Source organism: Vipera ursinii (genome assembly GCF_947247035.1).
Source record: "Vipera ursinii genome assembly, chromosome: 4".
NCBI lineage: Eukaryota > Metazoa > Chordata > Lepidosauria > Squamata > Viperidae > Vipera > Vipera ursinii.
Genome location: NC_139514.1, coordinates 40,997,562 through 41,012,424, shown reverse-complemented (window position 1 = coordinate 41,012,424; position 14,863 = coordinate 40,997,562). Strand labels below are relative to the sequence as shown.

Below are 14,863 nucleotides of genomic sequence, written 5' to 3'. Positions count from 1 at the left end.
AGAACATCCACAGATATACTGCAAGCAATAGAAGAGGAATCAGTTCTAACCAAGTATGCCAGAAATTGGAGTATGATCCAGTGGCCAACACACTGTAAGAAATCAATCTACAGTTGAAAAGAATGTGGAAATACAGTAATTACAATTCATCCTACAGTTCATTCCCTTTATTTTCCCTAACATTTTCTTCATTTCTCTCCATTCTACTCCTTTATCAAGGCATAAAACAGAATGTATGCATTCTTAACTGACACTGTTAGATTAACACTTACTGATTAAATCCCCAATCTGTGTTTGATATTTTGGAAGTACCTATTTCATTTCAGACTATTTTATAAAATTCATGATTCTCTTTAGGCAACACAGTCAGCAAATAAAAATTATATCTTGTAAAAGGTGTGTTTATTCTTAATGCATTACAAGGCACCACATGTTGGTATAGTAAACTGAAAGGATTATCTAGTCAATAAAACTGATATTATGGAACTCTGTTGTGCTGTGCAAAGTATATGAAGGAGCAATTTGCAATTTTGTTAAAGCATCCAGGTTATTACACGAATCACACGCATACTTCAGAAGCTGTTTTCATGTTTGTATAGTAACTGCATATTCACTTCATTAGTGGTTCTTGTGGAAGTATTGTCTGCACATGAACATTCATGTAAAGAGACAGAAACAGCTTTTGCAGATGTTCTGTGAAACTTGCAAAAATCAGCCTTTTTTTAAAAAAGGTGCTTTGTTCAGATTCCTACACATTGCAGCTTTAGAAATATTTACATATTTACATATATTTTACACTCTCACAGACACAATTCGTATAATTGAAGCCCAAGAATTAAGTATAACATAGTAGTTAAGTTTTGGACTCTTGTCAAGGAGGTCCGCATTAGAATGGTCACTAAAGAAATGATTGTAAATTGAGGACTGCCTATGTATGAAAGACTGACATCCAGGGAAGAAATAGCGAACTGGAGATGGCTGCACTGAAATAATGGGATAAAGTGAAATAAACAGCTGGTGAGTAGACCAATTCCTCTCTAGACAAAGAGAAGACTTGAGATCATCCACAAGTGCTTTGTACAGTTGCTCCTGTCGAAGAGACTGCAAGACTTTTTTTATTTTGCAAAAAATGCAAGGTTATTCTTATTATAAACAGCAAGCATTTTAAATACATACATTTCAAAAAAGCTGTAACGTATAAAATGGAATGAACATTAGCTTTCTATTTTATATCTCTCCTCACTATGACTATGCTTTGATTTTAACAATGTCCTGCCTTGCAAAAAGAGTATTTACAAAACTGAACCTTCTTTTTTTTCTTTTTGTTTGCACCTTTCTTTTAGAACATTAATGAATTTGTCAAACTATCTTTTGTGTATATGAATGGCATGCTGTATCTGTTAATATTTATTTTTTAGGTTAAACTATATTGTTCATAGGATAGTCTTCTAGCTCCAAATTAAAACTGACAAACAGAATGTAGAATTGACTACATTTATTAATGAAATATTTCTATTTTTTTTTTTGTTTGCAGCCTTGCGGGACAATAGGATTGAATTGCTTCGAGCTTCATGGCATGAATTGACCATTAGAGTCACTGATGTTTCACTGTCAGATGAAGGGCAGTATACCTGTTCTTTATTTACTATGCCTGTCAAGACATCCAAGGCTTTTCTCACTGTTCTAGGTAAGCACGTCATACTGAAAATAATGTAAGTTGGAAGAACATATTCAGTGTTTACTAAAACTTCATAAAACCTTCAGCTGAAAATAGCAGTAAATCAATGTAGCACTCAGTCCCAAGAAGAAACCTCATTTATTTTCTGACCTACACAGCTTCTTCTCTCCTTTCATCTTTTGTTCCAGTCATGACAAGAGTGGAAACTCTATTTTGTTCTAGTTCACTTAGTTCAATTTATCTCCTAATAAGCAAACTGTGATTAAAGGTGATAAAATTTCATAAATCGTGGTTCAAAGTTGGCTTGTTTCCACTGTTAATAATTGAAGTTAATTACAGTTCATCTAGGTTGAACTTGGTAAGTTATGGTTACTAAAAATCATGAACTGAATCATTCAGTTTATTCAAGTGTGAAAAGTCAAAGGTGAAGAGAGGGTGTATAACTTGAGAGGAGAGAGGAAGTACTGTGCTAAAATCCATACCAAATACAAATGCTAATATTTGGGGAATCTAATGGGTAATATTGAATGGAAGGAAGGAAGGAAGGAAGGAAGGAAGGAAGGAAGGAAGGAAGGAAGGAAGGAAGGAAGGAAGGAAGGAAGGAAGGAAGGAAGGAAATTATGTCCCAATTTACATTTATATTAGCTCTATGTATCATAATTCATTATGTCCATTATTAACTTCTTGTAGCATTAAATAATAGTTTTATGAGTGCTGTATATACTTTCCTGGTTACTAGACAATACAGAAAGTAAATTTCTAAATGACATGGAGACATGAAGAAAATCTCTGCTCACAAAACGGATGATGGGAGTTTGAAGAAATTTCACATGGAGGGCAAAAATTGAAGTAAATTTACAAGACTGAAGTTTATTTTTTATTATTATAAAATTGTTATTATTGTTATTGTTGCTGCTGTTGTTATTATTATTGTTGTTGTTGTTGTTGTTGTTGTTATTATTATTATTATTATTATTATTATTATTATTATTATTATTATTATTATAGCAAGATACATAGCTTCATGTAAATATTTCCCCCAAATAAACTATAATGTTGCTACTAGCCAAAATCTGTAATATTGAACTAAACTGAAAAATAGTTTCACCTAATATGAGAAAATAAACATCCTGATAGACTGTTGCCACTTCACAAGAGTTCTGACAATAATATGAAAGAGTATGCTAACTCCATGGATAACTTAGTAATGTTCCAAGATATAAGATAAAATGTATTTTGTTTATATTTGAATAAAAATTTAGTCAATTCACACTTTGTACATTTGGACAATACATTCTGAAATTTGTATTTATTCCAATTTGAACATGGTAGATTACAGCTATAGAAAAATATATACTGCATTGGAAAACAAACTATTTAAATTAACTGACTGATAAGTATTTTGTATATTAGGGAAATTATATATATACATTAAAGAGAAATTTCTACAAATATTTACCTATTAATAGAAATGAGCATAACCATGTAACAAACCTAACTGCTGTAATGTTAATTGTAAGATTATATAATGAGAGACTGAACGAAATAGAACTTGACAGATGTGCTCACTTCTGAATGTTTGTCAAAGCCGTGGTACATTATATAACACAAAGAAGCAAGAGTTATTTTTAGGTATATGCGCAATTTCTAAAAATCTTTTTTTCCTCAGAAGGCAGTAAGATTCATCGGTGCATGAATCAAATGGTGAAAGAATAATATACAGTGCTTTTTTTTCTAAAAAAAAAAAAAAGGTGCCGGAACTCAGAGGTACTGTCACTGGGAGTGATGCCGGTGTCTTGCTATGGTGTCACTGCCCGTCCTTTGCACCCCTGCCCCTGTGGCTCGGAGCCACATGCCACAGGGATTCCCCTCCCCACAGCCACCATGGAGATTCTCCTCCCCACAGTTGCCACGCCGTGGCCTGTGCTGCATCCCCACCTGGAGCTGCTCTGAACCCCGACCCAGAGCTGTGTTCCTCATGGCAGTGGTCTCCGGTGCCAAACAGCCTCTTTCCAACCACATCCAGAAAAATTTGTAACAAACATTGGAATTCCCAAGGCCATGTTTGGTATTTCCCAGCAATCTGTTACTGGAAGGAAAAAGCAGTCCCTGCTGCATTACTGATCCCAGAGAAGCATTTGCATGTATGCAGGTATCCTTAGAATGCCATAGTTATGGATGAGAAATATTGGTTGCAAAGTTGGCATTTATGGATGTAATACAGATATTCTGGACTTATTTTTGTTTCTTTGCATGTTTGATATTTTTTTAAAAAGGCATATGCTACTGACTACACTTATGCACATATTTAACATCTTTTGCTAGGATACATGACCACTGCTTGTCCAGAATGTGAAAAGTGAAAGATTGTGACTGAACAAAATTTTAATGTACAGATAATACCACCAAAAATTATTTTAGCCTTTTTAATAAATGCTATTGATGTTAAGCTTACCATGGAAAATGTCATATATTGTTATGTATATACTAGGTTAATTATTTAAAAACTGAAATGCAACATAACTAGATTCTAAATAATCTATTTTTCAAAACACACAACAGTCCAAACAGTAAAAGTAAAGTCCAAATTAAGAATATTTCATTCTTAAGAATTATTTAATTTAAAGTGGTTTAGTTGTAATAGATGGTTATATATTCAAAATAGTTTTCAACAGTGTACTATTTTTTCTACCATCAGCTAAATTAGACATATTATATTGAGAAAAATGTTTCTCATTTCTTTCCTGTTACCTTTATTGATTTCATTGCAGAGATGTTAACATAGGAAATAAATTATTTTGTTATCTAATTTTACCTTCCAAAAGACAGAAGCAGATGAAAAATGTGAGGTTCTTTCTTGTTTGCTTTTTTGAATTAGCTGTTTTAGATTCTAAAAGTTTTGTTCCTAAAGAAGTAACCTTGTAAATAATTTTCATGTCCTCCTCTAGTGCAGGTTAGGCAAACTTGGCTCTTTTATGACTCAAGGACTCCAACTTGCAGAATTCCTGAGCCAGTATGGCTCAGCTTGGAAACCTCTCTTTCCCCTCAGCGTGGCTGGCTCAGGATTTCTGGGAGTTGAAGTCCACGAGTCATAAAAAAGAGCCAAGATTGCCTACTCCTAAAGCCAATAGAGGGAGCTTTTTTTTTTTTTTTTTACAAAATAAAGGTGCTGGAATGCCGTTCTGAGCATTCTACAGTATGAAAAAAAAGCCGTGCGTGTGTGTGTGTGTATGCTACGTTCCACTGTGTCATTTTTTCTGAATATTTCTATGGGGATAGTTGATTCTTTAAATATTCTGCTGTTTTTCACAAAACCTATACAGTTATTAAAAAGCAAGTAATACTGTGGTATTTTTTAAAGTATTTGAGACATAAATATTCATGAATCTACGATCTAGAATGTCTATTTATTGTTGTTCTTCTCCAAATGTTATATATTAGGATGTCAAAGAAAAAAATGTCATCTTAAGGAAGGATAATTTTGTGGATCCTTTTCCTATCTAGATTTCTGATCTTTGCCAGTTTTACTATTTTTCTCTGTTTTTAATGTTTGATTTGTAAACCACCTGGAGTCTTTGAGACTGCAGCAGAATATAAATTTAATAAATTATTATTGATCATAGAGTCAGCCAGATGTTTAAACTGGAATTGGCATTTTGTTCACCTATTGAGTACAGTACATCCCAAAATTCTGGAATAGGCAGGGGTGTCAAACTGTCAGCCTGCGGGCCAGATGCGTCACCAGGAAACTGTGCCCACCCCATTGCTGGCAATGGGGAAAAAGCTCCAATACATTGCTCAACGTCACATGATGTTATGAGTTTGACATGCCTGTATTAAAGGATACAAGGATTTCTATTTCAGGATATAAGCTGTTTCAGTAATCTACCTTTTGCAATTCACTAATGATTTTTTTGTCAATGCTGATAGTGTTCAGGTGGTGCTCCACATGCTTTGGTATTGTATCCAAGAAGCCTATTACTATTGGTACTATATTTGCTTCCTTTTGCCCAAGTCACTCTACGGTATTTGCAGATTTTCATATTTTGTTCATTGCTCCAGTTCTTTCTCTTCTCTTCTGCTGTCTCCAGGTACTCCAGGTAATGTCTTTCTTATCATCAATAGTTAAGTCTGAGTTGTTATGTTCAGATACTTTTCTGTTTCAATTCACTTCAGTTCCAGAGGTTTTAACATATTCAATTTCTATTATGGCCCCCAGCCCCAATTCTTCAATTCTTGAAGCAAATGCTATTTCTTGAAGATTTGCTAACAGACCATTGTTGCTACTTTGCCATGCTGTTATTTACAGTCAGTCTGTGCGATCTTCTTGCAGAAGATAAGATAAGGCAAGGCAAGGCAATGCAATGCAAGACAAGACAAGATAAGATAAACTTTATTGTCATTTTTTTTTTACTGTGGGCACAACAGCACACATCAAAAATGAAATATAGTTGTCCGCTCTCAAAGTGAAACACATACATGACACACACCTAAACATACTATATACAACATATGTACAGACCCACACCCCTTCATATATATAACAAATAAATATTAAATACTGTACATCTTGATTATAACAATTGCAGCCAATTCTAACTAGGCATTTTACTGTTTCTTCAACTTCTTAGCAGAGATGGCATTTGTTATTGGTTTTTGTCTTCTCAATTCTGGCTTTATATGCATTTATTCTTAATATTTGATTTTCTGAAATCAAAATTAGTCTCTGCCTCTTTCTCTTAGCCTTTCTCAGGTCTCATTTTTATATGCTTTGTCTACTAGTAGTTTTTTTGGGTTTTTTTAAAAATATATATTGGCCATGATCTTTTCTATTTTTCATTTGGCTTTTCTTAAACATCAATTGGTCTCTTTGGTATTCACTAAGCTTTCATGGTGTACTAGCTTCAGTCCATCTTCCTCACTGCCCTTCAGATATTGCCCTTTTTAATTCTTCAGTTGTCTTGTGTACTTACAACATTCCATTCCTTCTATGCTTCTTCATAGAATCTGTCAACATCACTGAATGAATGAAGTGCGTGATTCCTTTTCATTATTTTTCTGGTCTTCCTATATAGGGCTTTTGTTCAGTTTGAGTCAGTCTGCTATATATCTAATAACTGAATTTCTGCAGCTGTTAACTGCCTTTATGGTGTTTCTACCATTAAGTTTGAATGTTGATAACTTTTTCATCTCTCATGATATACAGTATTCACTACTAACCTTCTTCACTTCAGCATGCTTCATATTGTCAGCCTCAGGTATTTGTAGTGATCATCTTCATACTGACTCTTGAAGTTATTTCCATAGAGCACATTTATTGCTTTAGTTTTCACTATTTTCCCCTTGTTGATTTTAAGGGTGGCAGTTTTTTTTCCCAATCTGGACTCCATTTTGGTATCTTTGATATATATTCAGTGTTGAACATCTCTCCCCCTCCTCCTCTTCCTCCTCCTTCATCCCTCATCACCCATCCTTTCTACTTACCCTTCCTCCTACCCCATAAAATATCAACCTTTCTTATGGACTACTATTCTAGGCAGGGCTTTTTTCCCCCATTGAATGCTCAGAACGGCGTTCTGGCACCTTTTTTGCACAAAAAACAAAACAAAACAAAACAAAACTGAAGGAAACTGTTCTGGAGAGCCAAATTCTCCTCAGGCAGCCAGGTTGCAGAGCAGCAGAATGCATCGCAGTGACGGGCCTTCAGATGGCTCAAATCGAAGGAAATGCGATCCATACAGGCTAATTTAAAAGTTGGAGGGTAAGAAGGGCCGAGTGTGAACAGCAACTTGCTTCAACAGTCTGTAACTTTCAGCTCCCGGTGCCTTGCCTTTTTTAAGCTGGGAAGTTGAAAAAAGGCTAAAAAGAAGGCAGTAGAGTGTTATCAAGGAAAATGTATAGATATAGCCAGCAGACGTTTAGGGAACCTTTGTTTTTCATACACTGTTCAAATTTTGTTTTAATGCCATGGTGATACACAATCAAATGTAGTCAGTCTTTTTTTTAATCCCAAAGCATCTGTTCGTTAAATACAGTATAATAAAGTTTTGGATGATGGAATTATTTTTTATCTAAGGATAACTAATGATAGCAGCTCTTAAATCTGTTATTTTGTTTTATTTTTGCACAAAAAATTGTATAATTTGCATTTGCATTCATTTACAAATAGAATATGTTGTTAAAATGTATTGGTGTTGAAATAATTAGTGCACACATATACCTAAAACCAGTTTATTGCATTTGGCAATTGTACTAAAAAAATCTCATTGTCAACCAATATAATTCATTTAATTTGAAATCAAGTGAAAAATTGATTTAAATTATTTTATTAAAACAAATTAATGGCAATTCTTTTATGAGAGGTTGCCTCAAACAAAATGAGTTTGACATACCTGCTCTAGATAGTTGAATGCTCCAAAATAAATTCTAGACCAGGCCTGTACATGCAGCCTACCAAGCACCCTTGGACAGAGCACAGACTTTTTTTTTTAAAAAAAAAAGTAATATAATCACCACCACTGCCCTGAAAGTCATGTTGCCTAGTGCCTCCATGGCTTACCATGACCACGAGCTCCAACTGTAGATGCTCCTCTAGTCACCAAATCATTGATTAGCCCACCAGCATTCCTTTGCAGACCACAAAGATTTTTAATTTATAAGTGTGGGCCTTTCCCTTCTACAAGTTACACAAGTTGCACCTTTTTTTGCACAAAAAAAAGCTTTTGCACAAGCTATGCTACTCCCTGTATTGGCTTTAAAAAGTCTATTGGCTTTCGAAAGCCAGTAGGAATTGCTGCTGAGCACGCCAAAAGACCTGGCTGGAAAACATTGCACTGGCAAGTTGTCTGCAGCGAAGGCGAGTTGGCAGGAACTTTGCATCCGTCCCTGCTGCCCAACTACACCATCTCAACTAGGTAAGTAAGAGAGGACAAGGAGTGGGAGGTGGGTTTTGCGGAGTCCATGTGCACTCCTTTCTTGTACTCACCCATGTCAGCCAGGCTGGTTGCCTACCCGGTGCTGGACCTGCACCACCGTTGCCTCACCCTGTACGCCTAAGTGGCTGCCCTGCATCGCCTTGCCCGCCCTGCCTCTGCCGCCCACTCTGCCTAGCCCTGCCATATAGAGCGGCCCCTGCTCCTCCCACAGCACCAGCCGCGCTGGCTCCAGTCCCAGGAGGCAGCCCGCCACCAACACCACTCACACCCGTGACCGCTCCCCCACCTCCTGTGCCCGCCAAGATGAGAGTTCCGGCACCTTTTTTTAAGAAAAAAAGCACTGATTCTAGCTATATTGGTTTCTTTGTATGTACTTACGTGTATGTTTCTATGTGCATACTTCTCCAGAGTGAGAGTTATAGCTTTATATGAAATGGAAAATCAACTATAGGGACCTCTCCCTTTGATTCATACCTTGTCTGTGATTGTGGCACTGGGAAGATTTCTGTATGGCAACTTTTATGTAAGCTATTATTGTTCATAAAGCTATCTTGTTCTGAGAGCATCACTGGCAAAATTTGGCACATTTCCTTGCCTTTTCTTATTTCTCCATTTTCCAATTTTATACTTTTTTAAAAATCTTTCTCTATAGTAAGGTGTGAGTTCAATTTAATAAGGCTGATGTAAAATGTTCTGTGTGCTAGTAATATTAAACTTAATCCAGCCAGAGAATTGCTTTTGTGCCTAGGATATGAAATATGTGCTTCTGCTAGTTCCACTGAGACTATTTTACCAGTTTAATGTTAAAAGGGAAGGGGAACATCTCAAAACAGAGTATCTGGGATCAAGACAAATATAAGTTGATTTTTAATCTAAAGAAATATTTTTGTTAACAAAATCAGTGTAACACTACATTTCTAGAAAGTATCTGTAATAATATTGAAGGAACTATGTAGCAACTCATTTTATATTTGGTATTAATTTATAACTGTAATTAATAATTTAAGTATTGAACTGGCTTAGAAATGTATGTATTTGAATAATGTCTTACTTTATTTCAGATTATTACATGTTAACATTAAGTGCGACATTGTTAAGTGCAACATTTGCATGACTCTCTGATAGTGCAAAGTGTTGACTCATCTTTATTATAATCACTTATTTATGAGTATATTGTGAGTGTCAAGTAATATCCACCCCTTAATAATAAAAAATGCATAAATCTCAGAATTCTAAAAACTTCAACATATTCACCTGGTTGAAAAGATAAAAAGATTGTAGAAAGTATTTCATTTCCCTGATTAGATTTGCAGTATATAATAATATTTAGTATGCACTTTGTTGTTTTTGTGTCTTTGAGTTAGTGTTGACTCCTGGCAACTACCTGGACAAGTCCATACAGTTTTGTTGGCAAAATTTCAAAAGTGGTTTGCCATTTGCTCCTTCCTAGAACTGACAGAGAGTGAATGGCCCAAGGTCACTCAGCTAGTTTTGTGCCTAAGATTGGAAGAGAATTCACCTGCTCTCAGTTTCAAACTTCATACCTTAACCATCTGGCTTAACCACCTGACCTTCATTTACTATATTTAGTCAGAAATATATATTTATTCAGAAATAAATCCTATTGAATAACAGGATTTATGCTATGGTAATCATAGTGTTGTACTCAGCTGAATATTTTAATGATTATTTAATTATTTAATAATTTAATTCGTAATTATGGTATAATTTGATCTTGTTTGTAATTGAATTATCATCATAACTTCCACTGGACTGTATATTACATGTTTTATGTCTGAAAGAAGCATGAATAAGATTTCTGTTCCTTTCAAATCTATCCTATTTAACTTTCCACTCATATTAATCATTACATCATTCTGTTTTCTATTTCTTTCCATTTTAGCCCTCCATTTTTATGAGCTTCCTTCTGCTATATGTTATGTTCTTCTTTATTCAGGCCATATAAAGTATTTTTCCCCTTTCCCTCTCTCTTAAAGGAACTGATTTTCATTCTTCTGCTTCACTCTAGCCATTTAATTTTTCAACAAGCAATACATTTGCAAAATTGCTGCCAGATTTACTAGAAAAATAAGAAACCTGAAAAGAAATAGTCCAGGATAAGTAACTAGCAGATTCTAAGTCTTGGTTGGAAAACTATTGAAGCAGATGTCCAACATTATTTGCTATAACAATAACACATAATCTGCCCTATGTTTAAATGAAAGTCAATAAGCAATAGCTTCACATGATTCAGTATACTTACTTAAGTCTGACCTTTCAGTGGGAGCTGTTGGCCATAATCTGCAACAGCTGGCTTTTGAATATAGAATTGATGATGATAAATGATGGAATATGATGTATGGAGCTGACTATATTTAAAATGAAGAATTCATAAGGACCAACTTAATAGAAAAATGGCTGGCTCATTTAACGAATGATGAATATCTAGGCAATTGATTTTGTTTAAATGAAGAACATTAGAATATATAATGCTAGTAATCCTGGAATGAGACAATATCTATATGTCATGCAAAACAGAAATTTACAGTCATTTCCGCACATTGAGGGAAATTTATCTAACAGTTTCCCAGCAAACCTATGAAGAATAAAAAATCAGTACTGTTTTATATTGTTATTAAGTCTGCTTCTTCAGTTCTATTGTCTTTCTCTTTCCTTTGCAAGCTACTGTATTACTTTTGCTTCTTTAACTCATAACCACTAAAACCATTTTTCATCTTTTATTTACTTATTTCAAATTTATGTTTATTTGTATTTATTTATTTATATACAATTCATATTTCATTTTAGCTGTTGATATGGGTAGACATTTTAAAAATAAATCTAGAATAGCAAAATATCTTATATTCTGGAAATGATGCAATATGGTTATTTTAGGGGGGAAATCAAGATGTAAAGAGAATATGAGTAATTCATTATCTAAAGGAAGTCTGTTTTAAATTAATAGTGGAAATAAACATAGAGCAAAGTGTATGACAAGGCAATACAATATCACCTATCCTTTTCTCAGGCTGCCTTGAGGAAGTATATTGCAAGGTAGACTGGGCAAAAGATGGAATAAAAATCAATGTCACCTAATTAAATCACTTAAGATTTGCAGATGATTTTGCTCTCGTCTCACAAGACCCCAAAGAGCTACAAAGATACATATAAGAGCTGCACGAAGCAGAAGAACCATTTCACTTAAAAATAAACATTAAAAAGAGCCAGGTTATATTTAATAAATTCACTAAAGAAAGAAAAAATATTTATATCTGGAGAAGAACTAGATGTAGTAGACCACTACATATACCTTGGTCCATGGATCTCAATGGAAGGTGATACAATAAAGGAAATTGAATGATGTGTTAATGGTGGTTGGCAAGCATTTAGCAAGCTAAGCATAATTTTCAAGAACAATCTTCCCCAATGCCTGAAGAGAAGTTTTTGACCACTGTGTGCTACCTGTTCTAACATATAGCGATAAAACATGGACACTAACCTCAGAATCAAAACAAAATCTATGAGTGGTGCAAAGACCCATGGAAAGATACATGTTTGACATTACAAGACAAGATAAAAAGACCTGCACATGGATTAGAGAACAAACAAAATTATACAATATCATCAAGACAGTAAAAAAAGAAATAAACAGAAATGGGCTTGTCACATAGCAACAAGAACTGATGGCTGGTGGAGCAAGGCAGTCATAGAACGGATCCCACTTGATAAAAAGCATCTATGAAAGAGATCTAACACAAGATATATCAACAACATCAGTAACTATTGAGGACCCAATAGGGAAAAGAAAGCTGATAAACATATAGGTTGGAAAAATGTGGGGGAGGCCTTCATCCTTCAGTGAATAGACAATGGCTAAAATGATGATAATGTTTTAAATATTATTTAAATGAAAATTTTGATGTTGATTTCTTTCAAACTATAATTTAATGATGACATAGGATAAATGCAGTTATGAAAGGTACAGTATATAAAAATGGCATGGACCAAAAATAGACTGATTCATTTATAACGACAAATCATCAGTAAACTCTCCATTCTACTTTCCAACTTTCCTTTGTACCACATTCCTCTTTTCCTCCTCATCTGAGTTCCATCCAATCATATGAAATATTTTAGAGAGGTCAGTAAGTATATATTTTTTTCCTATCTGAGGCTCTGCTTCACAGTCATACTGAGTCCTTAATCACTTCCTGGAATATAGACCAAGACACTGGATAGAATCATGCCCATGCAACTTCTCTCAGTCCATCATTCCCAACACTTCCTATGGTTTACAGAAAAATTGAGGGTGTTGAACCAATCAAGATATGCCTAGAACTCAATTGGAAGAAGGCAAGGGATGGATTTGATCATAATTGTAATTGTTGACAAAGTGAAGAAAATGGAAACTGCTAGACTCTGCTTAATGTGCTCTTTCCTTCACCAAGACCAGCAACTAATCTACTTTTAAATATAAAGGTTTCTGGACTTCTTGTCAATTGTTTCACTGTCTACTTAATACACTGGTAGAGGACAGGAAGGCCTGGAGGAACGTTGTCCATAGGGTCGCGATGGGTCGGACTCGACTTCGCAGCTAACAACAACAACTTAATACACAAAAGTTCAGACCTCCAACTTTACTCTGAGTTCAATTTCATAGAGTGAATTGATTTCCAGGAAATCAATAATTTACACAGGATAAATTATATAAATTATGGTCATTTGGGTTAATCAAAAAACACACTGTGGTCTAAAGAAAAGACTAAGTGATATGGTGAAGTTTATTCTGTTTAATATTAACTGATTAATTGGAATAAATATAATTTGGTATTAATCAATGGCTCTTTTCTCACATATTACATTGTTAAAAATGTGATGCCCATTATCTTGACAGTTTGTGTTCAAACAGTTATTTCACTGGAAAAAAATATTTTAATGAATATGTTTGTTGTCTTCACAGCATGAACAGCTTAAATCCTGAAATTCAATAATTGGTTCAAAACTAAAAAGAAAGTACTTTTCACTTCTATATATTTTCAAAGTTCATCTTCTGTTTTGACTTGGAGGATAAATTATGTGATAAACTATAACTGATGAATAAAAGAATGTATTTATTATTCATTCCCTACTGTGTTAATACACACTTTATTACTAAAGCAATTTTCTTGATCATTACTACCATTTTACTGTTTGAAAAAATAACAATCTTACAACAAGCCATTAGCAAAACTGCAATTCATTTGTTTATCTTTTGTTAGGTGTTCCAGAGACTCCTCAAATTAGTGGATTTATTTCACCAATTATGGAAGGAGATTGGATGGAACTTACTTGCAAAACATCTGGTAGTAAGCCAGCTGCAGATATTAGATGGTTCAAAAATGACAAAGAGGTGAAAGGTATTGTTTGGAAATGTATATTTGCTTTATAATAAACAACTGTTAACTAATCAGGACAGACTCTGCTTATCAACATTATCTTTTTTTTGTTCTTTATATTAGTGATATAATGGCATTCGCCACTCCCAGATGGGACCATTAGCCCATTCTTTCTTTCTATTTTTTCCTGAAAAATCGAAGTATATCTGTTTCACCCCTACCCATCCCAGTTAGTACCTGAAAGCTCCTTTTTCAAAATATTTGCTGCTTTCTCAATAGCAAAATTGTTTTGTATACCAAATTAATATTAACAAAGGAGAATGTTTTAGCTCAGGAATGAAATGAGGGGTCCTTGGTGCTGTCTGAGCTTGTTTATTTTTTTTGCACACGATTCATTACCCAAACTAATATCATCAATGCATTGTGCAGTGCATGGCTGTTGTTTACCTAGTTTGGGTAGTGAAATATCTGCAAGAAAACAACCACACTCAGAGAAGACAAAAGATCACCAAGGACTTGAAAAATACTTTATTTATTAAGATGATTTATGTCCCATACTTACATAGCAATAATACTATTCAGTTCAGTTTACCAAATGAAAAGTATATGTTCTGTTCTGTTCTGCTCTGCTTTGCTCCATTATTACACACACACACACACACACACACACAGAGAGAGAGAGAGAGAGAGAGAGAGAGAGAGAGAGAGAGAGAGAGAGAGAGTGGTATTAATATAGAAACAAATGCAACAAATAGAAAGATCTTATGTTAGCCCTCTCCATATAATATCCAATCTGTTAGTTAAAGCTGTGGAACAATTGTAGCTCTTCAGGGATTCACAGTGTTTCCATACCCATACCAGAAGATTTTTGAAGG

At 34.5% G+C, this 14,863-nt stretch overlaps 1 protein-coding gene across 2 annotated transcripts in view; it reads left to right on the top strand.

The window, feature by feature from the left end:
• CADM2 (cell adhesion molecule 2) overlaps positions 1-14,863 on the top strand; it is a 377,294-nt gene that overhangs the window by 268,258 nt on the left and 94,173 nt on the right. For both annotated transcript variants that reach the window (XM_083362037.1, XM_083362038.1), the window contains exons 4-5: positions 1,535-1,687; positions 13,872-14,009. In XM_083362037.1, coding sequence (XP_083218163.1) covers positions 1,535-1,687; positions 13,872-14,009 — 291 coding nt within the window. The remainder of the gene's footprint in view (positions 1-1,534; positions 1,688-13,871; positions 14,010-14,863) is intronic.